The sequence below is a fragment of the Artibeus jamaicensis genome, unplaced genomic scaffold (genome assembly GCF_021234435.1).
Source record: "Artibeus jamaicensis isolate MK-2021 breed Jamaican fruit bat unplaced genomic scaffold, CSHL_Jam_final contig_354, whole genome shotgun sequence".
NCBI classification, from domain to species: Eukaryota; Metazoa; Chordata; class Mammalia; order Chiroptera; family Phyllostomidae; genus Artibeus; species Artibeus jamaicensis.
Genome location: NW_026521803.1, coordinates 45712297 through 45738038, shown reverse-complemented (window position 1 = coordinate 45738038; position 25742 = coordinate 45712297). Strand labels below are relative to the sequence as shown.

At 61.3% G+C, this 25742-nt stretch overlaps 1 protein-coding gene across 5 annotated transcripts in view; it reads left to right on the top strand.

Moving 5' to 3' along the window:
• Positions 1-24969, top strand: part of ZNF516 (zinc finger protein 516) — a 72282-nt gene extending 47313 nt beyond the window's left edge. For all 5 annotated transcript variants that reach the window (XM_037145842.2, XM_037145852.2, XM_037145823.2 and 2 more), the window contains exons 3-6: positions 11417-12838; positions 17230-17334; positions 18032-18099; positions 21123-24969. In XM_037145842.2, coding sequence (XP_037001737.2) covers positions 11417-12838; positions 17230-17334; positions 18032-18099; positions 21123-21182 — 1655 coding nt within the window. In that variant the 3' untranslated portion in view covers positions 21183-24969. The remainder of the gene's footprint in view (positions 1-11416; positions 12839-17229; positions 17335-18031; positions 18100-21122) is intronic.
• Positions 24970-25742: the final 773 nt, after the last annotated feature.

Sequence of the window (25742 nt, the reverse complement as noted above, 5' to 3'; positions counted from 1 at the left end):
AGGTGAGAAGGTCACCCTTCCATTGCTGCCTGGTTCCTCACGGTCAGCATAGAGGTGTCCCCTAAAGGACGCCTGCCTCCTGGTCCCGTCACACAGGCCCCCGCTGACCAGACGGAGGCATTTTCACAGTGGTGAGACCTCCGGGCTGCGAGCTGCCCAGCCTGTCCCTGTGCCAGGTCCGAGTGTCATTCAGGTCCGTTCTTCCGACCGTGGAGTAACTGCAAACTACTGTCCGACGGCGGGGACAGTGCCCCGGACTTCCTGGGGTGACGGTTCCATCTAGCAGCGCTAATTGGTCGTTGCAAGACATCATTAAAGATGGCAATTTAGTGGTGACCCTGACAGCCTGGCCACCCCCCAGGAAGTTTCCCCCGTGCCTGACTCTTAATACCTGAAATCCGCTGGTGAGGGTGGCTCCCCCCAAACCATCGCCAGGTCCAGTGGTCAGCACCGATGCCAGCATTTCGGGGACGGCTCCTTCGTGGGACTGGACTGTGGGAGAACATCACTTTTGGCACTGAAAGGACGGCCAGGTCCCAGCTGCCTCGTTACTGCAGTTCCCTTCATCGAGGACGTGCCGTGACCTCACTAGTGCGAGCACTCTTACTGCACGGTTCACGGGCTCTGCCTGACACGGGCTGCGTGGTGTGGAAGTGTTCTGTCTGTGAGAAGTGTCCCTGGGTCCTGTCCTTCCAGAACAGGCGAGATTTGGTCGGAGCTGCGGGGGTTGAAGAGCAGGCACAAGCCCTTACAGCGGCCTGGTGGAGAAGGTCAGCGTCTCCTCAAAACGCAGGCCACCGTGTCACCTGCCGGTGACTCAGCACGTTCCAGGTGTCGGGGGAGCCGGGCCTTCTCGAAGTCCTGACTTTGGAGCTGCACAGGAAGCTCCGGGACAGGCTGTGCTGCACTGGGGAGAGAGCATCCTCACGGTTGCCATGGCGACAGCCCACACACCCCTGAGCACCCGGTTCCTGGAATTGCGTGGAGCAGCCCCTGTGACCACAGGGCCTGTGCCGAAGGAAGGAGGTGGTCGCCGGGCAGAGCTGTCTGGTCCGTGCCCGGTCCTGCCCGGTCGGAGTGTCAGTGTCGAAGTTAAAGCTCTTTGTCTTCGGATTTCGAGCTGACAGTTGGGGGTGTCGCTGTAGGTGTTTGTGGAAGTTTTCTGAGCCATGCTTGTGAGCCATCTGGGTGCACCGTGGGGACCCGGCGGTGTCTTCCTGCCTTCTGTCCCCAGGCCACAGACAGCCCCAGATGAGGCTGCTGGACACAGGAGCCCTCAGAGGGGTTGCCTGGGCCCTACCGTTGTCACCCTCAGGGCCCCTCTGCCTGGTCCCCGTGTGACTCATCACTTCAGTGGGAATGCGGGATGCCTGTCAATCGGGGGGCGTCCAGGCAACGAGAACCCTGTCCCTGGGTCGTGTAGCTGTGTCCCCCAGGCTGTCTGAGGCCAGAACTGGTTTGTCGTGTGTCCGAAACTCAGATGACCCGGCCACCCTGTGCTTTCAGTGGTGCTCCTCTGTGGCCGGTCTCTGCGGAGGTCACGTCCCTTGTCACTTTGTGTCCTGGACAGTCCAGTGTCGTTGCTGGGCCTAGGTGTCGGCTGATGGAAGCCCAGGACAGGGCGGGATGTTCTGCTAAAAGTGCGTGTTTCGTTCTCCGCGAGCAGCTCCTGGAGACCGTGTTTGGAACCTGGCGCGTCGGGAGCTGCCGCCCCCGCAGTTGCAGTTCAAGGAGCAGGGAAGGCCCGGGACCCACGGCGTTTCCGCTGTGGGAACTGCGTTTGCCCCCGAGCCCTGTGAGATCCTGCAGGCATGCACTAGCTCCCATGAAACGGTGTTGCCCTCGGCACCCCGCACCCAGACAGGCCCCCACACCGTGGTCCTGCCCCCCAGGGTGAGAAGTGCTCTTGACCCGGCGTCCTCGCTGTGCGTCTTCTCCGGTGTCTGGCGTTCTGCTGTTTCAGGGGCTGGGCAGCTCGCCTCTGTGGCGCCGGGTGGGAGGTCGCGTCCCTGCCAGAGCCAGGACGGACGGGGCAGGTTGGGCGGCCGGTGAAGGTCAGAGATTCGGAGGACGGAGCTTTCAAGGTCGGGCGCGGCTGCTCCTGACTTGCGCTGGCGCCTGCGTCTCCCGTCCACCATGGATTTCATGGGAGTGAGCGCAGTGACACGGGGCCAGTGAGGGTGAAGGACGGGGCCGGTGTTTGCGCCGGTGACACCTTTCTCTGCGTGTCTTCGGTCCGCATTCCTCACCTGTGTTCAACACGCTTTTGTCTAGTGTGTGTGTGTTTGCACACCCTGCACGCACCTGGGAGACAGTGGGTCTTCGGGGGTTTTATCAGCTTCTACGTTGCGAGTGCTTCTGCGTGGCCTGGCGTGCGGTTCTGGGTTGGCAGGTGCTCGGGGGGCTCGGACACAGGGAAGGAGCACGCGTCCGGCCTGGGGGCTGCCGTGCAGCAGGGGCTGAGACCGCGTGTCTGCTCTGCACTGGGGACGTCCGCAGGGAGCCCGGCGCCAACCAGGGTTGCTCCCCACAGAGGCTCCGTGTCCCTTGTCCCTCACCCAGGCACCGAGATAATCGGACGGGGGAGCGCGGGCCCCTCGGAGCCCCCGTCTGCGGCCCCTGCTTTCCTGTGGAGTCTCCCGTCCGCAGTTGTTGAGGGAGAGTCTCCTCTCCTCTCTCGCTCGCGGGGCGGGTCTGCGATTACTCAGCTGTGGCTTCCACCGAGTTCTTCGTAGGCAGGCTGGGGCGACGGTGGGTGACGGTGTGAGTACGCGGGACTGCGTCTGTTCTCGTACTGTTACTTATTAGTTATTGGCACTTTCCACGTGCACAGCCGGAAAGCTGTGTTTGCCCCGCCCTGTGTTTTACGGTGACTGTTCGTTTTCCTGTGCTGTGGCCGGCGTTGGAGTTCTCTGAGGGAGAAGGGTGGTTCGCTGCACCATTCTTTTGTCCCATGGAGGGCTCCTCTAAGAAACATGCTTCCTTGTTTATCCTTTAAGGGGAAAAACACTATCAGGCTGGTGTATTGCAGGCAGCGGGCCCGGTTAGGGTTAGGCACTGGCGGTCAGTGAGAGGTGCGGCCGTGGCAGTGACGGGCACGCGAAAGCATTGGGAGAGAGAAAGGAAAAAAGACTCTATTCAGTGGACGCTTACTTTACCAACAAACTGCTCGTCATTTGATTTAAAAAATTCACGCTTGTATTTGACTGCCGGGCAGATACCTCGGCAACTTGACGACCAGCAGAATCATGGGATGTCACACTTCGTAGGTGAGCGCCCTCCTTTCCTTTGGCCGTTACTCTCTTCCACGGTCAAGGTGATGTAAACATCTCCCGATTCAGGAATTTCAGGAAGGTGCCCAGAATCTCAGATGACAGTGGTAATCCCATAAAGAAGACTGTGTATTTTTGTTTCTAGGAATCATGAATCTTCAATGCAGTATTTCCCGTGATTAAAAATTATTAATATAACTAATTACATTAAAAAGGGGAGAAGAAACCCTTTCTGGTGTTACTACTTCTTGGCTTTAAGTAGTGAAGATTTGCCACTAATTCTGAGATAGGCTTTTACGGAGGGTGCCGACGTGATAGGCTAACGGAACAAAACCTGGGAGCCTGTGCCCATCTGCCGGAATTCTTGACGGAAGCGGCCGTGCAAGGGATGGATGAGTCACCTGTGGACACCTCCGATCAAGACAGGAAGTCGCGCACGCCTTCTGGGCGGGTGAAGGCGGACTCGTTTTCAGACTCTGCAAGTTCCTCAGGGCTCCTGGAGTTGCACTTTGGTTTCCGCGTTTTCACGGGGCAAATAAAATGTCGGCCAGGCCAAGGCTGACGGGGGCTCCCAGTTCTCCGCCTGCCCCGGAGGCAGAGCCTGCCCTTCGAAGTCCCACCGGATGAACCGTCAGTGGTTATTGGAGGGGAAGCCTGTGAGTTCAAAGCCTCTCCTGGTGCGCGCCTGCCAAGTTTCCCCTGGGAACATCACGGAGGCCATCAGAGGGCGGCAAGCTGAAGGCCCGGTGGAAATAAATCTGCGTTTCGCAGCCTTCCCGGCTGGCCAGGCCCTGTGTTCTCCACCTGATGCGTGGGGCTGTCCTGGCCGCGTTCCCCGAGGGAGAGAAGGGCTCCAGGCCCCTGCCTTTCTCTCTCCTGGTTTGGTCACTAAGGGCAGCAGTAGTTTGGGCTGAAGCTGCCCACCCCTTCACTTTGGAGGAGGAGGGTGGAAAGATGAGGGGGGTGTACGTGCTTTTCTCCAGAATCAGCCCAGGGCAGAGGCCGGGTGTAAGAAGTGGGGAAGGGCGCATTTCCAGATTTATTTCCAAATTGTACTGTGTTTTGCTGTGTGTAATATGCACCTGTGTTTTTGCCCCAAATTTGCAGGCAAAGTATCTTTTGTTTTAGTTTTTTGATTCCAGTATTTAGCATTTATTTGTGAACACATGGATATTGTTACTGCTTTCTGAAGTTATACTTTTAATGCATAAGTGTGAATATCTTGTGGAAACTTCACTGTATAGGTACAGAACCAGTACCACCCATGTGTAACGCACATCCTTATTTTTCTCTCATAAATGCAGACAAAAGCATGCATCACGCAGGACAAACTACGGCACATACATTTTGCCAGCGCTCAGGACTCCGAGTTCCACTCCCTGGTCTTGGTGACTGCAGAGGCTCAGGGCGGGCGGAGTCGGAGCTCGGGGCTGTGGGAACTGTCTGACCTTGGAGGGGTGCAGAGTGTGGTGTCCTGAGCTGGTCGTCCGGCTCAGATCGAGTTTTTTAGGATTTGAGACTGGATTAAACATCCGACTAAAAACCTGAAAGCCCAAAGCAGTACATTCTGATCCCCTGCAGACCCCGTCCCAGGTCCTCATGGGAAAGTTCACCGGGACTGACCGTGTGAGGTGCATCCCCCACTTCCCCACCAGCTGTGCCCACATACACACTGCCACCGGGATGGATTCGGAGAACGTCACCAGCTTCCCTGAAAAGAGAGAGGCCCCTGGTTCCCTGTGGAGTGCGGCATGAAGGGACCCTGCCTCTTGGGGGGGTGGTCCCTGCTGCCGGGGGGCCTTTCAGCCCCAGGGCACGTGTTCCCTGTGCGGCGTCTTCCTCCCCACGTCCATGCCGGTCTTTCCCGAGTCTGCCCCTTCTCTCCAGCTGGCCGTGTGCAGGGCCAGGATTGGCTCTCCGTTCCGCATGGCCCTGTGTCCCGTGTGGAAGGCTGGTGGTCAGGACCACCAGCCGCCCGTCCAGGCGAGAGGACTTCGGGTCCAGTGAGTGGGGACGGTGGCGGCTAGGACGGTGATTCCTTTGCTCACCGAGCTGCTTGGTCTTGCAGCTGAAGTGACGGTTCTTCAGGTTGTGGGTCCTGGGCGGGGTGGCCGGGGACCTTGGGCAGGGCGCATGGTGGGAGGGTTCAGCCCTGTCAAGGCCTGTGGCGGAGGCTCCGACACGTGAACCTGGTCTCGGGACGTGGAACATGCATGTCTGGAGCCCCCCCCTCGGTGGTGGTGAAGTGACAGAAACGTGACTGTGATGGGCGCACTCTCCCAGGCAGTGGGGACCGGCCCAGGTGCAGTGGCATTTCCTGGAGTCTGAGCCCCAGCTCCACCTCAGAAGCCACAGGCCTCTGAAGGCACCAAGGCTGTGCTGCCGGGACAGACGGACGCACCTCTGCATCCACCAGACCTTGGCCGCCTGGCTCCGTCTTCCGCTGGGGATGAGACCTCCTGCCTGCGGTGCCGGTGCAGAGTGGGGGGGGGGGGCGCGTGGTGGTGGGACACGGACCTGCGTCAGAGTTCTGGGGGCAGCGCGTGGAGATGTGGGCTTCGACCTCGGCCACTCAGCCCCGGAGGAGCTCTGAAACCCTGTCGGCCTCACGGAGTGCGGGTCCCCGTGCTCGAGACCCGATGCTCTGCTGTGGGTCCTGCCTGATGGCAGGAGCTCGCTGGGGCGGGGAGTGGGGGCGGGGAGTGGGGGCCTGCACGGGCTGAGTGGGAGCCGCCACTGCTGGGGGGGGCCGCGGTGTTGAAGACATTGTGAGTATTGCGTGGGACTAACACAGTTTTTCCCAGGTTCTAAAAATAATTGCCGTGTGTGGCAGTGCCGTGTTGTGGACTCGGTGTGCATGTCGCCTAACCGTCCGGTGCTGGGAGCCCAGGAACATGGGGAAGGGGGGCCCTGGCACTTCCACAGCGTGGTTCTTGCTGTCTCAGGACACATGCATTCTGTGCTTCCGAAGATCCGTGCAGGAGTGAGCACGTCCTCAGGGACTCAGGGTCACGCGTGCAGTTACCTGGCCGGACAGCACTGTCCCCCAGCCCCCACGCCACAGTTGTCCCGTTGCAAACTGCTTGTGTGCGTGCAGGGCTGCGTGTGCACTGCATGTGTGTACACACATGGCTTCCCGTGTGGGGCCGTGTGCACACGTGAGGAGAGCAGACCCAGACAGAAGTGAGTAGGATGAGTGAGGTGCAGCTGCCGGCCCAGCAGGGGCTGCGTTTCCCGGCGGTGACCGAGGAGGCGGGGGGAGATGGGTTCCGAGGGCCGGCGGGCAGCAGGCCTGTGTCGGGTGTGGGAGGCTCTCGCCCCGGACTGCCACTCGGTCCCCACTGCCCGCAGCCCTCCCCAGCCCTGTGTGTGGTGGGGCCGCCGGCCCAAGTGTGGCCCCTGAGCGAGTAGGAGGCACGGGGCCACTCAGTCCTCAGAGCATCGGGTCGGCCCCAGAGTCCCTTTAGGTCTTTCTGTGAAGTTCACTTTTCATTTTCAACAATAACGTCGTTGATCTGGATGTTTGGAGTGTGTTGGGTGTCTCCCACGTGGTAGCCCATTGCCGGTTCTCAGTTCATGTCTCCATCCGATGGCTGTCGGCTTCAGCTGGTCCACCCGACTGGGCGGCATCGTCCAGCGAGGACTGTCCAGCGCGAAACCTTAGAAACCACTTCTGACACTTCCAGTCGGTCACGGCCGCTCCCTGCATCGTGTGAGTCTTTCTTCACATTTCAGTTCCGTTTCTGCCTCTCAAAACAATAAAACATAGCGGGCTGAAAGTGCTGCGTGTTTTCTTCCGTTTTCAATATTAAAAAATGGCTGCACAAAAATTCACCAAAATTCTGATTAAAAAAAAAATGCACGCCGATGTGACATCTGTCACCACACAGTCTAACAAAACTGTTTGGAATGAAGTTCAAGACAACTGAGCACCACTAGAGCCGTCTTACAGAAAAAAAAAAAAAGACTGGAAATCTTGGCCACCGCGTGTGCCCTTGGAGGGCTGTCCGCGCCTCCCAGGACGGCTGCCCGTGGGCTCCGGGTGTGTGGTCCTCGCCGTGTAGAAATCGCCGCCCAGCCTGCACTCAGAGACGCCACCTTTCCGCGTCAGCCGGCCGTGTTCCTACCTGGGGAGAAAGGCTGAGCCAGCAGCCGGGTGACCCGCTGTGTCCTGGCCCTTGTGCTCCTCACCTTTGCCCCAGGTAGCTCCTGTCCCTGGTTGTTTATTTCTAGCTGCGGGGCCTTCCTAGATGGCCTGGGGAGGGCCACCAGGCCTGGGGAAGGTGGGGACAGGCAAGCACACTTCCTGGTGGGGCAGCGAGTAGGATTTGATGAGAAGCAACCTTTCACTGAGCTCTGAAAACCTCTGATTCATGGAGTCAGGGCTCCGGCCTAGCCAAGGGCTCCTGGAAAACCGTCCCAGAAAGGAGATTTCGCAACTCCTTCCCAAAATAGAACTGTGACTCAGTGATTGAGAAAACAGGCCTTCCGGAGCGGGCCTGTGCCGCGGGGCCTCCCCGTGGCCTCTCCCCGGGCTCAGCCCCACCTCTTTGGCATTCCAAATCTGCAGGAGCTGGGGCTGAGCGAGGCGTCGGGAGCAAAACCAAAGACGCGCAACAACAGGGTGTCTGGTCATCTCTCCAGACAGAAAGGAGAGAACGCCGAACGCGGTGAGGACGCTCACAGAGGAGAATGTCCACGTGCTGGGTTTTATTGATTTTTTGCGTTCCATGAAGACTGTAGTTACAGCGCGTGGGGTGGCCCAGCCAGCCTGCCTGGGGTCGCAGATGCCTGGCGGTGGGTCTGGGGAGAGCGGCGTGGGTGACAGCCGTGTGCTGCTCTCCCCCAGGGTCTTTGCCGGCGTAGAACTCCCCGAGTAGAGCATTTATGGTGTTTGTGTGATGGCTTGAGCTTGTCATGTCGGAGAGGCAGAAAGTCTCGTATTTCATACTCATTTACAAGTTCACACCCAGAAAAGGCTCTGCCTCCCCGGAGCCCTAAGAGCTGGGTGAGGTGTTTGTGCCCAGCGGTGGCTCTGCCCAGCCTGTTCGGTCCTCCTGATGGAAGACACTCATGACAGCACTCGGGGAAAGAAAATAATCTCTGTCTCGATGCGGTTCTGTTCCTACAGGGACACGGAGTGTCACTTGCCCCTGTGCAGAGCGCCATCTCTGCCCTCGTTCCTGTGTCGACTAGTGTGACGAGCGAACCACCACAGGGGTGGTTCCCACTCTCTCCCTGCTCCTTGCACAGCCCCACCTCTCCTGGGTGCCCGGTGCGAAGCCCTGGGGGGCGGGGGGTTGTGACGGGCGCAGGGCGCAGACCCTGCTTGCTGAACAAAGGGCTGTGCCCCACCTGGGGCAAACTCACTGGGGCGGGGGGGGGTGTTCCCCACGCGGTATCAGCAGTGGCCCTGGGACGAGGGACTCAGACCTGCACCCAGAGACATGGGCCACCTTCTTAGACTGGACACAGTGCCCGCACCCCCGGAACATTCCTGTGTTTCAACTGTGAGAGCAACTACTTTGGAGCCAGTGTGAAAATGTCGACTGGAAAACACATAAAGTCAGTTACTGAACCACTACAGGACTCCCAGGGCGTTGCCGGATCCCTCAGTTGAACTCGTTAGCAAAGGCTCGGACATGGGAAGGCCCCCGGGGTCTAGTGCGTGGAGACGTGTTGTTTCATCTACATTGAGTTTGCCAGCTGCTTCCAGGGTGTCATTACATCAAAGCCCTGAAAATAGCGAGGAAGGAGCAGGACCCAGAACCAGCTCTGTAAGAGCCTTGGGTGAGCTGTCATCCAGATAATGCGTGGCCTAAAGCTGTGTTTAAAAAAAAAAACGCCCACGATTGTATGGCTGGGCTGTAAAGCGAGTTCTTGGTGCCTGTCTCTCGCTAATAACTACCTGCTGTTTACAAGTAGAGGCCTCTCGCATCCCCTTTCTGGAATCCAGGGACCACCCACGTAGCGCTGGGCGGGGTGGTTCTGCCTTGGGCGCCTGCGCCACCTAGTGGTGGAGCATGAGCATGGCACTGGTGCTGCACAGTCTGCTGGCACCCGGGGCACAGACTGGTCTTTTTGAAATGGCCTTTGTTCTGCAGGTGACACGTGCCTGACTTTACCTCAGGAGACTCTGCTAGTAAAGCACCTTTCTTTTTAAAAGGATCGTTATAATTTCCATGCGAACAGACAGGATTTGCGTCTTGTGTGTTTGGATAATGAAGCAGCAGCAGAAATGGAGGTCGTGGTTATGTTGGAGAGTTACAGTGTTTCCTCTTGTCCAGAGCCTTTCTCTGCTCCCTGGAGCGCATGACGCTCCCTGTGTGGGGAAGGAGCGCAGGTGCGTGTCTCTGAGTTGTGTTCACGTCAGGAGCTGTGACGCCCAAGCTTGAGCGGCACGGTGCCTGTCCTCATTTCTCCCCCAACATCGACCCTTCTTCCATTCTGTGTCTTCCTGGTTCCCAGGTGTCCCCTTTTAAGACAGGTAAGTGACAGGAAGGCTCTTCTGGAACACAGTATTTACAACTGCATGTTCTTGCTTTGGGGACCAGAAGTATTTGATACAGTATTGGCTAGAAGGTCACAAATGCCAAAACCAGCTGCTGGCGCCCGAGGATTCTTTTTCGTCTCGCAGTCCCCGAGGACGAGGGGTTTCCAGGTGGGCCGGCCGGGCTCCCGTCTGTGGGTCAGGTGCTGGGTTGGGTGCGGCGTGGACCACGAGTGGCCCGGCCCCTGGGTGCTCAGGGGTTGAGGCTGTTTCTGTCTCGCTCCCCGCCCACCTGTGCGGGATTCATTCTGCGGCTCTTTCCTGAGTAGCAGGCGGGGGGGCAGGATGACGATGTCCCCCAGCCTCTGCTGCTTGGGCTGGAGGGCCAGGCGCCCGCACGGGAGGCTTGCTGCGGGCCCTGAGCCCGCCACCTCGAGGGGTCACCCTGGCAGGCATGATGTGGGAGCCCTGACCCTGACCGGGGTGCTGCCACGGTAAAAACTTCTGAAGGAAAATGAGAGAGGAGTGATGTTTCTTTTGCCAAGTGCTCGTACTGGCCGCCTCCGTGCTGTGGGGGTGGTGGCAGCTGGCGCATGTGAGCTGCTGCCCTGGGGGTGGCCCCCAGCCCTCGTCTGAACTCCTAGGGCCGGTGGGGGCCTATGAGAGGTGTGCTCGTGCAGGGTGAGCCCGGTATGTAATGTAATGCGTGTGTGGATCACATAAGCCATCGTGGGCCAAGTGGAGAGCAAGCCTGGGAAGAAGACTGGGCATGTGCACGTGTGTGTGGGTCACACACGCGTCGCGTGCCTCCCGTGGCCGGTTGTGTGCCTCAGCCCCTGGGCAGCAGCCAGACACCCTCGAAGGTGCCCCGCGGCCGCCGTGACGGGCAGGCCTGTATGAGTCCTGCTGTCCCACAGCCTCGGGGTCGAGGCCCAGCGCAGCCTCCACCTGAAGCGCACAGCTGTGCTCCGAACTCTGGGCCACCTTTCCCGCCACGTCTGATGCCATGTTTGCCGCGTGCGTCCAGCTCCGCGTGGGGGCCGGACCGCGAGGGGACTCGCTGTGCCGACTGTTGGCCGAGGCAAGGGTGGCGGCCCGGCCTGTTTCCTGGTGGTGGACATGGTGGCATGTGGTTCTGGGAGAAGTGCACCTGGCAGGTGGAGTAGCTGATGAGGAGCATTGGAAGTGGCCCCGACGGACTGGGAGCAGAGGCTCCAAGTCCTGCTCCGCTCGGGGCCAGTGGGGAGGTGGCTTGTCACAGCCATGGCCTGTGGACACCACGTAGCGTCCACCTGGGCCGAGGGGAGGCCAAGCCCCTTGTGTGCTCTGGCCGGACCCTGTGGGTGCACAGAGCAGGGGGTGTGTCCAGGGCATCTCCCCAGAAGGGTGGGGTGAGTGGCATGTCCCCCCCTCCCTTTCTTCCTCCATAGGACATTTTTGGTGTTGGGGTTTTGGACTTGGACTTTGCACGGCGCCAGCTGGACTCCCTGGGGCAGAGCGGGCAGTTTCCCAGCCCTGCCTGCTGTGGCCACGGGCCTGTCTTAGGCTCTCCGTGCGCCCCGCCTTGGGCGGCGGGGTGGCGGTACAGCTCTGCGGGAGCCTTGTTCTGTTCTGATGAGAAATGGTAACCTCATGTCTCACAATTGATCCTCAGGGGCAAAGTCACGCGGCTGCTGCTTTTCCGAAGACATGGCTTCTGTGCTCTCCAACGGGGGCCACGGCCTCCGCCACACCCTCTCGGCGGAGCACGACCCGGGCAGGCTCTGCACGGAAGTCACCGCCTCCGTGTGCGCCCGGGACGACCACGGCAGGGAGACGGCCAGGAGGCCGGAGCCCCCACGGTGTTCCGTGGACTCGAAGACGCCAGTGTGTCGCCCCAAACAGGAAGTCCTTGGCGCCGGGGACACTGCAGATGTCCCTTCAGGTGCCGATCCGACTCGTGCAGACCGGCTGGCCTGGCGGTGCTGGCCTGGGAGCCCGGCCGGCCGCCCGAAGGAGCAGCCAGGCGGTGTGCACGACAGGGAGCATTCCGGGCGGGGCACGAGGCCGCCGGCCCCCGACCCAGCCCCACTGGACCTCAGCGAGCGCTCGACCCGGGATGACCGCAGCCGCACGGGGCCGGCTGCCCCGCCGCAGGCCGCGCTGGCCGCCCAGCCCTGCCCCTACTGCAGCCACCAGTCGTACTACCCCGAGGTCCTGTGGATGCACAAACGCATCCGGCACCGCATCAGCTGCAGCGCTGCGGCCCCCCAGTGGACGCGGCCCAATGGGCACAGGAGTGTCAGGGACAGCCTGGTGTTCCTCGTCCGCAGCGGACGCACGGGCCCCCCGCCCGCCCTCGGGGGCAAAGACTGCCAGCCCCTGCCCATCGCTCGGTTCACACGCACCCAGGTGCCGGGCGGTGCCCTGGGGCCCAAAGGCAGCTCCTTGTCCCTGGGTGGGACTGCAAAGGTCACCGGCACATCAAAGAGCAGGGAGGGCCAGTCGGGGGGCCCCTGCGCGCTCTGGGCGGCTGGCTCTGAGGGCCCTCGGCAGACCAAACCCGGCCCCGGCCCGGAGCAGCACGGTGTCCTGGCCCCGACACCCCCACCAAGGCCCAAGCAGGAGGCCGGCCCCAGACCTGCGCCTGCGGCGGGTGGTGGCTTCAGCAGAAGTACCACCCCCACACCCACCATCACCGCCCGGGTGGGTTCCCAGTCCCCAGCCAGCAGCAGGCTGGGGGACAAGTGTGTCACCCCCGTGGTGGGGGCAGGCCTGGGCACCCCCAACAAGCACAGTGCCCCGGACCCACAGAAAGCCAAACCAAGCCCTCAGCCGCAGGGTCCGCCGAACAGGAAAGGCGATGGGGGCCCCCCTCTACCTCCCCTCGAAACCCCCTCCAAGGCCAGCCAGGGCCCCAGGGGGAACGCAGCCCTGCCGGCCCCGCCCCTCCTGCAGGCGGCCAAGCAGGAGCCAGCCTCCGAGGGCCCCGAGAAACACCTGGACATCCTCAGCATCTTCAAGACCTACATTCCAAAGGACCTCGCGACCCTCTACCAGAGCTGGGGCGCCGAGGGCCCCATGCTGGAGCACAGAGGTAAGCCGCACGGGCCCTCCCCCACCCCTCCCTGGCTGGCCCCGCCCCCAGTTGGGAGCACCGCCCACCGGTGGGCGTGTCCCACTCACCACAGGGCCGCCCTCCTGTGATGCCACGCCTACGCTGGTGGGAGCTGTACCGCATGGCGCTTCACTTCCTTGTCGTTTCAGACAGAGTTTCGATAGATGTTCGCTGTCCTTTGTTAAGTTTTATTTTGCACTTTTATGTGATTAAAGTGTATATACATATATACATATGTATCAGCCCTCTAGCATTAGCAAGGGAAGCCTCGTAGGCCGTGAATGGGCCACTCAAAGCTTGGGAAACCCACACCCGCTGCTTCTTGAAAACACACGCCCCGCCTGCTGGAGCCTGCTCGCGCCAGAGCTGCGGTCATGGCACTGACGGTGCTAACGAGCAGGATTTCCACGTGGGTCCCCGCCTGCTCCACGGGGCACGTCCCCAAGAGCCCGGCAAAGCCCCAGTGTTTCCGGCCAGCAGCCGCCCAGCCCCCAGGGAGCCGTGGCTGGGAGTCCACGCCTGGGCAGCCCGCATGCTCTGCACTTTCTCAGAGTCCCCGTTGACCGGCCTCGGAGGTCGGTCTCTCTCTGTGCAGGAAGCTGGGGGCACTTTCAGGGGGACGTGCTTCGTCGTTGGGGGAAGTCGTGCCAGCAGAGGGGCACCCCGAGTCCACTGTGGGATGGGACTGGGCGGACAAGTGCGGGTCTTGGGTCTGGCTTTTCTCCTGAGACTTTGGAACCAGCCCTGACCCAGGGGCACCCGGGCCAGCCGGGCTGAGGAGTGATGCCTTTGGCAGGTGAGTCACCCAGGGAGAGTCCCTCAGGTTCGGTGGTCGGGGTGTCTCAGGGGCTGTCGGGGCTCCTCTGACGGGGGGCCGAGCCCCGTGGGTCCTGCTCACAGCTGGCACTTCCTGAGGACTTTCTGGAGGGAAGCTGAGGGCCTGCACGCCCAGGCCCGGCCCAGGTTCCTTCTTCTTAACATCTGAACAAGTAAAGAGTTCGTAAGGCTTTTTGTCCAGAGGGAGGTTTAGCCTTTGTTTTTCGAGCGTGAGAAACGCTCGGCTGTCCGCACAGTGCAGCGCTCTGCCCGGATGGTGGTTCCCTGCCGCGCACGCCCAAGCAGTTGGGGCTGGGCAGACTGGGGGGGCGGGGGGGGGTGTTTCCGCTCTGACAGGGCTGCTGGGGGGCCTTGGTAGAGGCACAGCTTCCCGGGCTCAGGGAGGGGCCGGACTTGCTGGTCTAGATCCCTCATCCATGTCCCTGTGCCATTCGGAGCCTTGCCGGCGCTCCTCCCCGAGACAGGCAGCCTTCCTGCTCCAGGGCCGTCCTACCTCCCAGGGCCCCTGCTCCTGCCCAAGCCTCCACAGGGCACCTGTGCAGGTTCCCACCGGTCACTTTCTCATCTGCAAGCTTGTCTGGGAGGCTCTGGGGTGTTGGGGCCTGCAGCCGGGGTGGGCTGGGTGTTGGAGAGGTGACCGGGATGTGGAAGTCCTTGTTACACAGACGCTGCTGCTGTCGCCGCAGCCCAGGCAGCGGTGCCCATCACCGCAGGTCGCCTTACGCTCCGTCTCCGCCCTCCCCGAGGCTGCTGTCCCTCCACAGCTGCCTCGCCCGTAGTTCTGGGCCCTGGGAGCGGGTGGTCCTGGAGTCATGAATCTAGACTCTTCCCTGATTCGTCTCGAGTCCCTCCCACCATTCGGAGTTCGTGCTCCGAGTTCGTCCGCACTGCGGCTCTCTCACGTTGTTCTCTGAGGCGTTCGCTGCCTCTCCCCGAGGCGCAGCGTCGGAGGAGGGAAGGCCACCCACCCCTTCACTGCTGGCCACCGGGGAAGCGTGTAGCCTCACCTTGCAGCCGGGGAGGACGAGGTGTGCGGGAGAGAACCTTCCAGAAGGGGAGGAGGGACACACCTGTTGTGTCTACAGTGCAGTTGTGGGCTTGGCTCACAGGCGGGTCTGTCTGGGAGTCCGAGGTTTTGTCCGAAGTGGAGGAGGTCCTCGGACCTTCCCCCCACGCATCGCTGCTGAGTGGTGTTGGTCCAGCCACGCGCAGCCTGGACAGCCTGGACAGCCTGCACAGGAAGAAGGAGGCACGAGGTTTTCAACCCACTTGGTTGACTTTTTTTTTTTTTTTTAAGATTTTATTTTTTATTTCTTTAGAGGGGAAGGGAAGGAGAGAGGGAGAGAAACATCAATGTTTGGTTGCCTTTTGTGTGTCCCCTGCTGGGAACTGGCCTACAGGGGACTGGCCTGCAACCCAGACATGTGCTCTGACTGGGAATCGAACCGCGATCGTGTGGTTCGCAGGCCCGCACTCAATCCACTGAGCTATACCAGCCAGGGCCCAGGAGAGAGATTTCTGTAATCATTCTGCCAACTCTGGAAGCGTGTGAACTGATGTAAATGGTTCGTTGGTAAAACAGTAACAAAGTAGCGAGTTGCCTGTGCTTCCGGAGCCAGGCCGCAGCATCTGATACCCCAGACGCTAGAGTGGGGGCTGGACGGTGACAGACTGGAGTGACGCTGGATGGAATGCCACGTAAGGTCCTTCTTACCAGGACGTGAAGACAGTGGTCACACCAGGGCTGCCCCGTGCGATGCTCAGAAAGTGTCCTTCCCTGGTCTGAGCCCCTCGGACTTTGCATGTGGGCTTCTCTGGGAGGAGAGACGTGTGCCCTGGAGGTGGGCCAGGCCCCCCTCCTGGCCTCCGAGCGCCCTCCGCTCACCTCAGGTCACCGGGCCAGACCACGGTGCTGTGGCTCACCAGGCTGTCTTCCATTCAGACGGAAGTCGACAGGGTTTGAGATTAACTCAGAAGTTTGCCGTAGCTCAGGCAGTCAGTGAGCACGCAGGTCAGGGGTCTCTCCTTTGAAAAGTGAAGAGAGAGTGATAGGGTGGGATGCCCCAGGAAGTGTGTGCGTGCTGGTGTGTGCTTAGTTCAGAAACGGGAGCGGTGATTGCGGCCCAGCGGGGTGGAGAGAGCCAGCTGGAAGGTGGCCTCGGAGCACCAGCACCCATCTGGCTTGGAGTTTGCAGGCCAGTTTCAGACATGGGGGCCGTGCTGCGTGTCATGCCTTGGGCAGGTGCCCCTGCAGGCACAGGCTGTGCATTCGAGAGCCAGGCAGCTGCCCGGACGGTTGGGCGGCAAGAGGAGTGGGGACGAGGTGCTCTCGCAGCCGAGCTTTTCTGGGACCTACCTGCGGAAGGAAGGGTGTTCCTGGGAGACATGCTTCATTCGCAGTGGACAGAGAGCTATGGGATGTGGGCACTCGGACTGGGGGGGCACTGGGGACGCTCAAGGGAGCCTGCGGGTCCCCTCTGGGGCCTGGGATGCACCCCCAGAAGGGTCAGCCCTCTGAGCTCTCCCTGCACCAACGTGCTTGGTGAAGACTCCGGCAGAGGGGCCCATGGCTGTCACTGGAATCGCGGAGTCGGCAGAGGGGCCCATCGGCAACATGGTGCGTGGTGGTGACCAGGCAGCGAGGACGCTGCAGGCAGGCTCTCCCGTCCCCTGGGCCGTGTGGTTGTGAGGTCGCCTGAGAGACCAGGCCATGAGGTCTGCGCGTCACTCTGCCAACTGCGCACCAGAGTCTGGCGTGTGCAGGCCCTTTTCCACCGCGTCTGTTGAGGCCACCTGACCCGAGAGGGGCAGCTCCACCACAGCAGGTCTCACCGGGACACTGTGTTCACAGTGGGGCTTTCGGCCCACAGACGCTCGGCTCTCGGGGTGCCGTTTCAAACCGGCTGCGTCAGGGGCAACTTTGTGGTCACTGTTTTCACGTCTGGTTTTCCCGCGGGGCCTGCGTCACTGGTGAGGTTCCCTGTGGAGCTGCTGTCCCCTGAAAACCAGCCTTTTCTTCGGAGAGACGCCTTCACAGGAGGGTTGCCTCCCCTTTCCCACCAAAGTGGAGCGTCCATTAGGACCAAAGGGGACAGGAGGCCTGGGTTCCCAGGTGTCCCCAGGGGCTCTGTGGGGACAGCACAGGGCTCCCGGTAAGGGCCCGTGGGCAGGGTGTGCATGGCTGGGCCCCTGGCACATGGCCCCACATAGTGACGGCCCAGGGACCGGCCCTGCTGCTCCGAGTCCCCACGCCCAGTCTGGCCAGGCAGCATCAGTCTGACTGGCCCGGTGTGCCACCTGCACACTCGGAGCCCCACCCTCCCGACAGCGGCCTGTGTGGGCGCGTCCTGGGAATGGGACTTAATTCGTCGGAACGTACGCTGGCTTGCGGCCCTGCGTGTGCCGGGCTGTTGGCAGAGCCTGGAGGAGGCTGGCAGCCGTCCCGGGGGCCTGGGTCCCTCCCATCTGGACGCGTCGGATGGACTAACGATGGTTTCCTCTCCCCCCCCACCTCCTTGGCCACCGCCGCCCAGGGGCGCCCCGGACACAGGCCGGCCAAGGAGACTTCGTCTGCGTGGAGTGTGGGAAGTGCTTCCACCAGCCCAGCCACCTGCGGGCGCACACGCGGGCTCACTCAGGTACGCTCGCCCTGCCCCTGTGCCCTCACCGTCCCCGTCCCTTCCCTAGGGACCGCCAGACCCTCCCCCCCAGTGCAGCACCTGAAGTGCTTTTCCCTTTGCACCCAAGTGCCCCGCCGTTTAATGGGAGATGCGCCTGTGTGCAAATGACCCGTTTTAATTAGAGTGTGGACACCTGTGAAGACGCTAATGAGCCCTGCGGCCTGCCCCACCAGCCCCGTGTGGTAGCCGGCAGTGAGGGAGGAGGGCCTGGCCTCTCCAGGACATGCCTCCCTGAGACCCCGTGGGACCCAGGGCCCTGTGTCACCCCAGGGAGCCGGGTGAGGGCGGGGCTGGAGGGACCCACACTCCAAGTGTGAAGTGTCACACCCAAGCCAGTCTGATGCGAAAGGACAAACGACAGGGCCCGACGGTAGTGAGGCAGGGGAGGGGCCTTTCCAGGGGCCTGTAATCAGCGTGGTCGGGGCCACGCCCTCGGGCAGCTGGGCTGGGTGAGAGGGCGGAGGCCCCAGGAGGCGTTTTGGGCTGGGCAGCGGGGCAGTGAGGGTGCAGTGTCAGGTGCTGCTGTCTCCTCCCTCCCCCCTCCCCCTCCCTCCCCCTCCCTCCCCCTCCCCCCCTCCCCCCCCCCCCAGTGTGAGAGTGCTCCATCTGTGACAGCCCCAGTTCCGGGCCACTGATGCGCCCCTTGTCCCCGCAGTGGTGTTCGACTCTGACGGCCTCCGAGGTGCTGAACTGCTGGCTGCCTCCACGGACGCCCCCAAACAGGTAGGTTTCCCAAGGGCTGTGGTCATGGGTTTGGGTGTGTGGTGAGGTCTTGGGGATGTGAGCCACGGTGGTCGTCCCGGGGCAGCTGCTCTCTGGCTGGACAGATATGCAGGCCACCCCGCAGGCTTGGACGCGGGGCCCAGACCGCAGGGCAGCCTGGCCTTGGGCCTGTGAGACCCAGAGGGTCACTCCGGCCGCCTCTGCGCCGGTGGGGGGCCCGCAGGGACGGGGAGCCCAGACTCTCAGGTGCTCCCCACGCAGGTGGTTTTGCGTGTAAGTCTCTGGTCCCTAAGAAACCACCCTCAGTCTCCTCTTCAGTCCCGGGTTCTCGTGTTCCTGCATCAGAAGTGCCCGCCAAGCAGGGTGTTGCCTGTCTGTGTCCATGTCACGTACTCCACCGCACAGCTGCGCGTGTCTGGACACCCGTGTGTGGCCTTCGGACACAGACCACTCCCTGCCTGCACCGCGTGGTGGGTCCGGGGGCGCTGATCTGCAGCGGTGCGCACACACTGTTCTCGCTGGTCCCTCGTGGGGTCCCGGCCGATGGCCTTGGTGCGGAGCGCCTTCCTTTTTTGTCCCACACGTTTTCTACGTGATGGTCTCACCTCGGCACTCTGTGACTGCAGACACCCTTGTTGTGAATGCAGAGGGGTGTCACCGTGCCCCGTGGGGGCTGAGACGCAGCGAGGGTGCTGTGTCCCCCCGCACGTAGCCACCGGGAGGGGTTGTGGTGACTGACGATGAGGGTGTCCAGGAGGTCAGAGCCGCGGCCACGCAGAGGGCCTCCGGAGAACTCGTGGCCGACCTGCAGCTGCGGGGGCAGTACCTGGTCAGGGATCTCCTTTGTGTGTGCGTTGCAGTTTTAGAGTTTCCTTTATTGTTCAGAGCCTCTGCTCACATGTCATTGGTCACATACCTTGTCGGGTTTTTTATCGGCAGTGTCCTTTCTCAGCAGTAAAACCCGCAGTTTTAGACGGTGGGCTCATGCTTGCACGGCACTGCTTGCACAGCTCCCCGGATGAGTCAGGCTGCAACGACGGCTCCCGGCACCAGCGGCCGCCCTCGAATTAGGTGGCCCTGTCCTCTGTAGTGGGGGTCACCCCGTGACAGGGCCCCCCCACCTGTCTGTGGGACATTGTCCCTGCGAGGCTGTGCCGTCACTGGAGAATTATAAACTGAGACGCTGCCTCGAGTCAGTGCCGGGTCCCCTGCACCCAGGTGACCCTGTACATGCCCCCGAGACTCGGCTCTCCTGCGAGCATTTGCCGGGGTAGCACCGGCAGGCGGCTCCGTGACACCGGAGCCTCCGGGAACAGGCCCCATTCGTCCGCCGCGGGTCCGTTCTGCCGGAGCCTGGTTCAGATGCCATGGCCGGAGGCGGTGTGCTCGGTCATGGACGCTCGTGGGTCCTCGTGCTGTGCCATGGGCTGCGGCCGGCTGCTTGCTCGTCCAGGGAGGACACGGGGAAATGCCTGTTTGGGAACAGCGCTGTCGGCCTCTCTCTCGGCCGCAGCCTCACGCACCACCCGCACCAGAAGACCTCCCCTGGGTGGGCGGACCCCCCCTTGCCTCGCCGTATTCACGTTGGAGACGTCCTGTTGGGTGATTGTCACTGGGGGTCACACTGTGCACCCAGGGGAGTGGCTCTCGGGTGTGGGGTTCAGGCAGAAGGGGGGGGCACCTGCATAGGAGGCCAGGTTGGCCCGGGCCCGAGCCCCGAGGAGCTGTGAAGTGACTTTCTCCGATGCGCTCATGCTGGTGGTCTCTTCTCTGGGCCTGTGCGCTCGGGTCCAGCCCGTCCACCACGGGGCTCCCAGGCGCCCCCATGTCTTTGCCACACTCCCGTGACAGACCACTCGAAGAGGTCTCCGGGACGCAGGTGCGGGGTTTCTGGGGCGGGGGGCTTGGTGGACACACACTCTCTCCCTGGGCGTCTCTTCCCTTTGCTTTTCTCCTGGAAGGGCTTGGGCCGTCCTGGGCCGTGGAAGTAAGTGCCTCGGAGGGAGGCACGGTTTCTCTCTGCGAGGCTGCAAAGCCCCCCGCACAGCTGTGAAAAGGGGAAGCCGGACTGTGTGAAAGCGCTCTCCCTGCGTTGTCTTGGGCCTGCCTCGTCCCTTCCTCGTCCCGGGGTTCTCCGGTGGACACCATCCATTTCTTAAACCCCTAGGGACCGTGTTCAGCAGTAAAATTGTCGGTTGCCGTTGACCGACACGTGAAAGTGACTCTGAACACACACGATGCTATTTGAACACAACCTTCCATTCTAAAGAGAGATGGCACCTGCGCACCCAGGTCTGGGGGCTGAACGACAGTCCACCTGCTCGGTCGCTGGAACGTTCCGTGAGGGTGCTGTTTGGTGTGCAAGCGCGTTTTGAGTGGTCGGCATAACTTGCCGGCCTTAGCTGAGCGTGAGCACGGTGTCGGTGGGTGGGTCGCACCTGCTGTCCTGTCCTCGGGTCGTAAACGCTGGAGTTCCAGCAGCGCCGAGTCCCCTGGGGTCTGCGGGCCTCCTGCAGGTGCCGCGGGCTTGCCTCTCTTCTCTTCTCTTGTGGTTCACGCGACTTGAGAAGGGGCCCCTTCCATTTCTGAGATTTGGCAACTGGTGGCAGAAATTGGGGCTTGTCTCTTCGGTTTTGTTGGGCCGGGCGGGAGCTGTGCGCTTCTCTGTTTGGCCCCTGGACCCAGGCTGGCTCTGGGCCCTCCCCGCCCTCCTCGCGCAGCCCTTCCCGAGGAGCTGCTCAGAGACCTTGTTCGCCATTCTCATCCTGGCCCTGAGAGAGTCCTGGCCATGGGTCCCGGGACCGACCGTCTCAGCCGCTGCTGGAGGCGGCAGGTGCGCTCACCACGTGCCCTGCTCCTGGCCGGGGAGCCGCAGCTGACGTCGGGGTCTTGGCTGAGGGGTGGCTCCGTGCTGGCCATGGTCTGTGTTCCGGGCGTGAGTGAGAAACACGGCGGCAGGGACCCGGGGGCTCAGAGACCCGGAGGCGGAAGTCAGCCTTTCTGTGTCTCCTTTTCTCGTGCAGGGGAGAGAGCCTTCCAGCCCAGATGCCGCCCCGACAGTGCCTCCCCGAAAGGGAACCTAGAGACACGCTGCCAGTGGACCCCCGGGCCCTGGGACGGCCGTTAGCAGTGCCCCGATGTCCCAGCAGCCTCCCAGCAGTGACCCCAGCTCAGCCTGGAGAAGAAGAGAGCGGAGCCCTTGCCACCGACACCTCCGCCCTGGACTGCTGTGCTGATGTGGAAGCCGAGGCCGCTCTGGTGGGACGCGGGGCCTCGGCGCAGACACGCCCTGGGGGTCCCGTGCAGCCCCTCCGCCCGCGCGCACCTGCACTTCGCCCAGGCTTCCTTGCCGGTCGGGGCGTCAGCGGGCCCAGGGAGGGCGCGGGCTCCAGTGGGGCTGGAGACACTGGAAATGGGCTTTTGGCGCGTGTCGGACCAACCAGAGGCCTGCGGGTGGGACTGTTGCGGGGGTGGGGGGCTTGAGCTTGATGCCATGGGACCACTGCGGCCCTCCCACCTCCGTGGGTATTTAAGTTGTGCTTGAGCGGGACGGAGGTGGCCCACAGCTGGGCTTGGGGGGCGTGCAGACGAGGGGCCCGGGCTGATCCTCGGCTCCGCCACGCACCCCGGAGGCTCTCCCAGGCCTGCGCTCAGTACCCAGGCGGAGCAGAGCTAGTTGAACACTAAGTGAAGCGGGACCCTTCGTTTCTTCTCAGGGCCTTTTGTAACAGGGCTGCGTTCTGCAGACTGCTCCCACGGGGAGGCTGCTGGTCCTCACGCGCGGTCTGGCCACCGTGCCCTGTCGGCCGGGCCCTCTGCATCCCAAGGGACGACTCCCGGGTGGGCGCGGGGGGGCCTGACCGCCCGGGCCCTGGTGCTCCGGGACCTCCCGCCCTCTCCTCCTCCCTGCCCTCCCCACCCCGGTGAGTCTGTGGGTGTTCCTCGTGGGCCTGGCCCCCTCCACAGGAGGGGCACCTTCTTGCTGGAGGGGGAGGGCCCCAGGCCCCGGCGTGAGGGCTCCATATACCTCTTCCCGGGTCACCCAGACTCAAGTTTCTGTGGTGGGGTCACGGCCCGGAGCGAAGGATCTTAAACCTTGCGGCACTGCAGTGAGAACTGTATCCCACTGATAGAAGCATTTGCTTTTCCTGGGACCGCGACCCTCTGTGTGATGGCAATGTTTCCGAGCGTCTCAGAGTTTTGCACATGGAATTTTATGCATTATCAGAAGTTACTGCTGCCTTGAATGGGAATGTTCTGTGAAATTTTTTGCAAAAGCTTTACTAGGTTTTTTTTTAATTGTGAAATTTTGTAAAGGCAGGAAATGGGTTAAAGCGGGCATGCTAAATATATTTTTCAAAAAAGCAATAATTTTACACGTACAGAAATTACCCTTAACCTTCGATGCTGGGGAGAGCGACAGTTTACTTCCTACCGCAGTGTGTCAGCGCAGTTTTTGTAGAAAATGGGCTTCTGATACGAAGACTTTATTTAAACACACCCACCCACCCCTCTGAAGTGTGGTTTTCTTGTTCTAATGGTTTGTTGAATTATTATATTATTACTGTTGTTGTTAGCTAGTGTTTGGTTCTGGACGCTACTCGTCACTGAGCTGAAGTTACTTGACGGTTCAACTTTGCAACACTCAGAAACAGTGCGACCGGACTGGCTCGAGCATCCACACACACGTGTGTGCATGTGCACACTGACATGCACACGCGTGTGTGGGTGTGCACACCCAGGTCTTCACGTGTTTTCCTGACACCCTCACGCCCGATGTGTACCAGGTGGCCTGTCTCGCTGGCCTGATCGGGAATGTCCCCGCAGACGGGGCGGGGTGACGCGCAGCTGCCCTGCAGAGACACCTCGCGCGAAGTTGCAGACACTGCTCTGCTTGCCTCCGCGGTCACAGCGCCTCTCTGCTGACTTGCATTCCATCGTTTCGATGCTTCCTCAATGCCACATACCTGCTTTCTCTGGCTGTCCGTCTCTTGGTGGCAGCTGAGGGAGGCCCAGGGGCTGGCGACACCATTCTGTGTGTCTCTGTGTTTTGGTCATTGAACTCTGCACTCAAAGTGACACGGGGTGTCGTGTCCGCCCTCACTGTCCCAGAGCAGCACGTAGGCACCCACAGGCTTTCGGAGACTCCTGCCCGGGAGCCTGGTGGATGGAGGGGAGGCGCCTGGGCCCCTGGGCGGAGCAGCGTGCACCCTGAGCCGGTGTGAGTGGCGGGGAGCGGTGTGGAGTGCAGACACCGGGCTCTCGTGTCACTAAAGGGACAGGCGGGGCCTCCGGGTCACCGCCCTGCAAGACGTGCCATCTCCGAGCCTGCCCGTGGTCCCCTTCTCCCCCGGACATCAGTGTTGTGCTGGGCCACGAATGCCTTTCTGTCCGTTCTGCCCTCGTATTTAATATGGTTTGTGTCTTCTTATTTATTTAGCCGATGTGTTCGATTGCTCTTTTCCGATGACTGCCGTGTGGTCTCCCGTCAGCCACCTTTTCCCTGTTCCAGACTCGCTACTACTACCTCTACCGATCTGCTGTTTCCTTCCGCTTCCCAGGGGCTTCGCGGTGTTGGCGTCTCTCGTGCGACTCAGACAATAAAGGGTTTGTTGTCCTCACGCAGCTTCTCCGTGTATGTCTCGGCCCCGCTGGCCACGCCCCTGCTCCGCTCACGCCTCCTCTTACTGTTCGAGTCAGATGACCCAGAACGCCACGCTCGCGGCAGGCTTTCGGGTCCCCCGCACCGCCTCCCGATGTGAAGGATGGAGTGACACTCTCCGCAGAGCCGGCTGTTGGCATCTTCCCTGGGGAGCGGACCCTGCTCTGTGACCTCCCTGCTTCCCGGGAGGGCGTGGGGCAGGCTTCGGTGGACAGATCGCAGCTTGCTGCAAACACAGGACGGATTTTAAAGCCAAGCGGGCTTTGCCTTTTTGGTTTTGAAAAGTATTAGATGCTTTAAGGGGTGCCCCCATAGTTACACTTGAGACCGGGAGGCACACTGGTCTCCTGAGAGACGGCACCTGGACCCTGAGCCGGGGCCTCACCCGTGGCCACCTGGTGCCAGAAAGGAGGCCGATGCCGATGTTGCGCAGCGTGGCCTCCCTGCCGCGGCGTCCCCAACACTCGAGCAGCTGCACGCAGGCAGACGCACGCCTGGACCCCTGACTCCGCCCTCCTTGGGGCTGCTGGGTGTGGCAGGAGGCGGGGCTTGTCTCTCGGGCCGCTGGCTCTGGAGTGCAGCTCAGGGGACAAGTGTCTTCTGCGTCACAGGAAGTGACAGCAGCCCTCCGTCTCTGCACATCCCGCACCGTCAGAGCCGGTTCTCTTGACCGACATTCCTTCTTGAAAACAGATCTCCGCCCCCCGACCCCCAGAAGTGTCAGGGACCGGACGTACGCAGAGAGGGGCGCCCCGTCTCTGTACCACTTCAGCGTCCACTCCCAAGTGCCCACCGGTCGGGAATGCACGGGTCTCGTGGCTGCGTTCGGCTCCGCTGACTTCTCCCCGCAGAGCCCGCGACCCACTGAGCGGAGGGTGGGGGAGGGGCGGCTCTGGGCAGGCCGCGCCCGTCTGCCGCGTGCGGGGACGTGGGGACACGGGGGGATGTCCCGTCTTTGTCGGTTTTGCTAATTCCACTTTGAGGCAGGAAATGCAAAAACCATAGAATTTGTATTTCTTTTTTAAAATACAATTTATAACATTATATTTTGTACTCTTTATATTAGAATTTGTAACTAGATTGATGTATTTAACTCTATTTCTGAAAAAAATAATTCCATGTTTCAGTTGTGTGATAAAATATTTAGATAAAACATAATCACTCTATTGGAATTTGAAATCAATAAAAACACCTTGGAGTTCTTGAGATTTTCGTAAGACCTTTTCCCTGTTTTGGGAGGCGCTTGGAATGCCCGGACAGCCTGTCTTGGTCTGCGTCCCTTATTTCTGCGACTGAACACAAACCAGAGGAACAGGGTCTGTATTTGTTTAGGCAGGAGCGTTTTGGGGTGATTCACAGGACGGTCCATCTAGAAAGATGCCAAGGGCCCAGAGCGTTTTTTTCCAAGTATTTTCCAGACTCCAGGGTAGACACAGACTCGGAGAAAGTTATTTTGGAGGGTGACTCTGCCATTCACCCCCCAACCCGTCTTGCATTCCCCACACCAAATCCACACATGAAATCCGGCGACAAACCGCACCCAAACCGGGGGTGGGCACTGAGGGGGTGGCTCACCGACCAGCCAGCCGACAGAAACAGGCCTGCGGGTCTCAGAGGAGCTCACGGTTTTATCTTGAACAGATAAAATGTAGTGCAAAGTTACCGCCGCGTCTCAGCTGGCAGGGAAAAGGGGCCGAGGTGAGTCTGGAACCGGGCCTCCCAGCTGCTCCAGGGAGAGGCTGGCGGGCTGAGCACGCAGCTGGTCTGCTCACGGCTAACGGGTCCCCCACGGGTCCCCCACGGGTCCCCAGGCCTCTACAGAGGCATCGTGGGAAGGCTGGTCACTGTGGGCCCCGTAACCCGATGTCATCGGGGGAGGGGTGTGGAGCTGCGGCCAGTGCAGTGGAACCTAGTCGTGGGTGGGGCTGACCCTGGCCAGTGAGTGCAGGCACCCACCCCTTTGGTGGTAGCACTTGTCGGG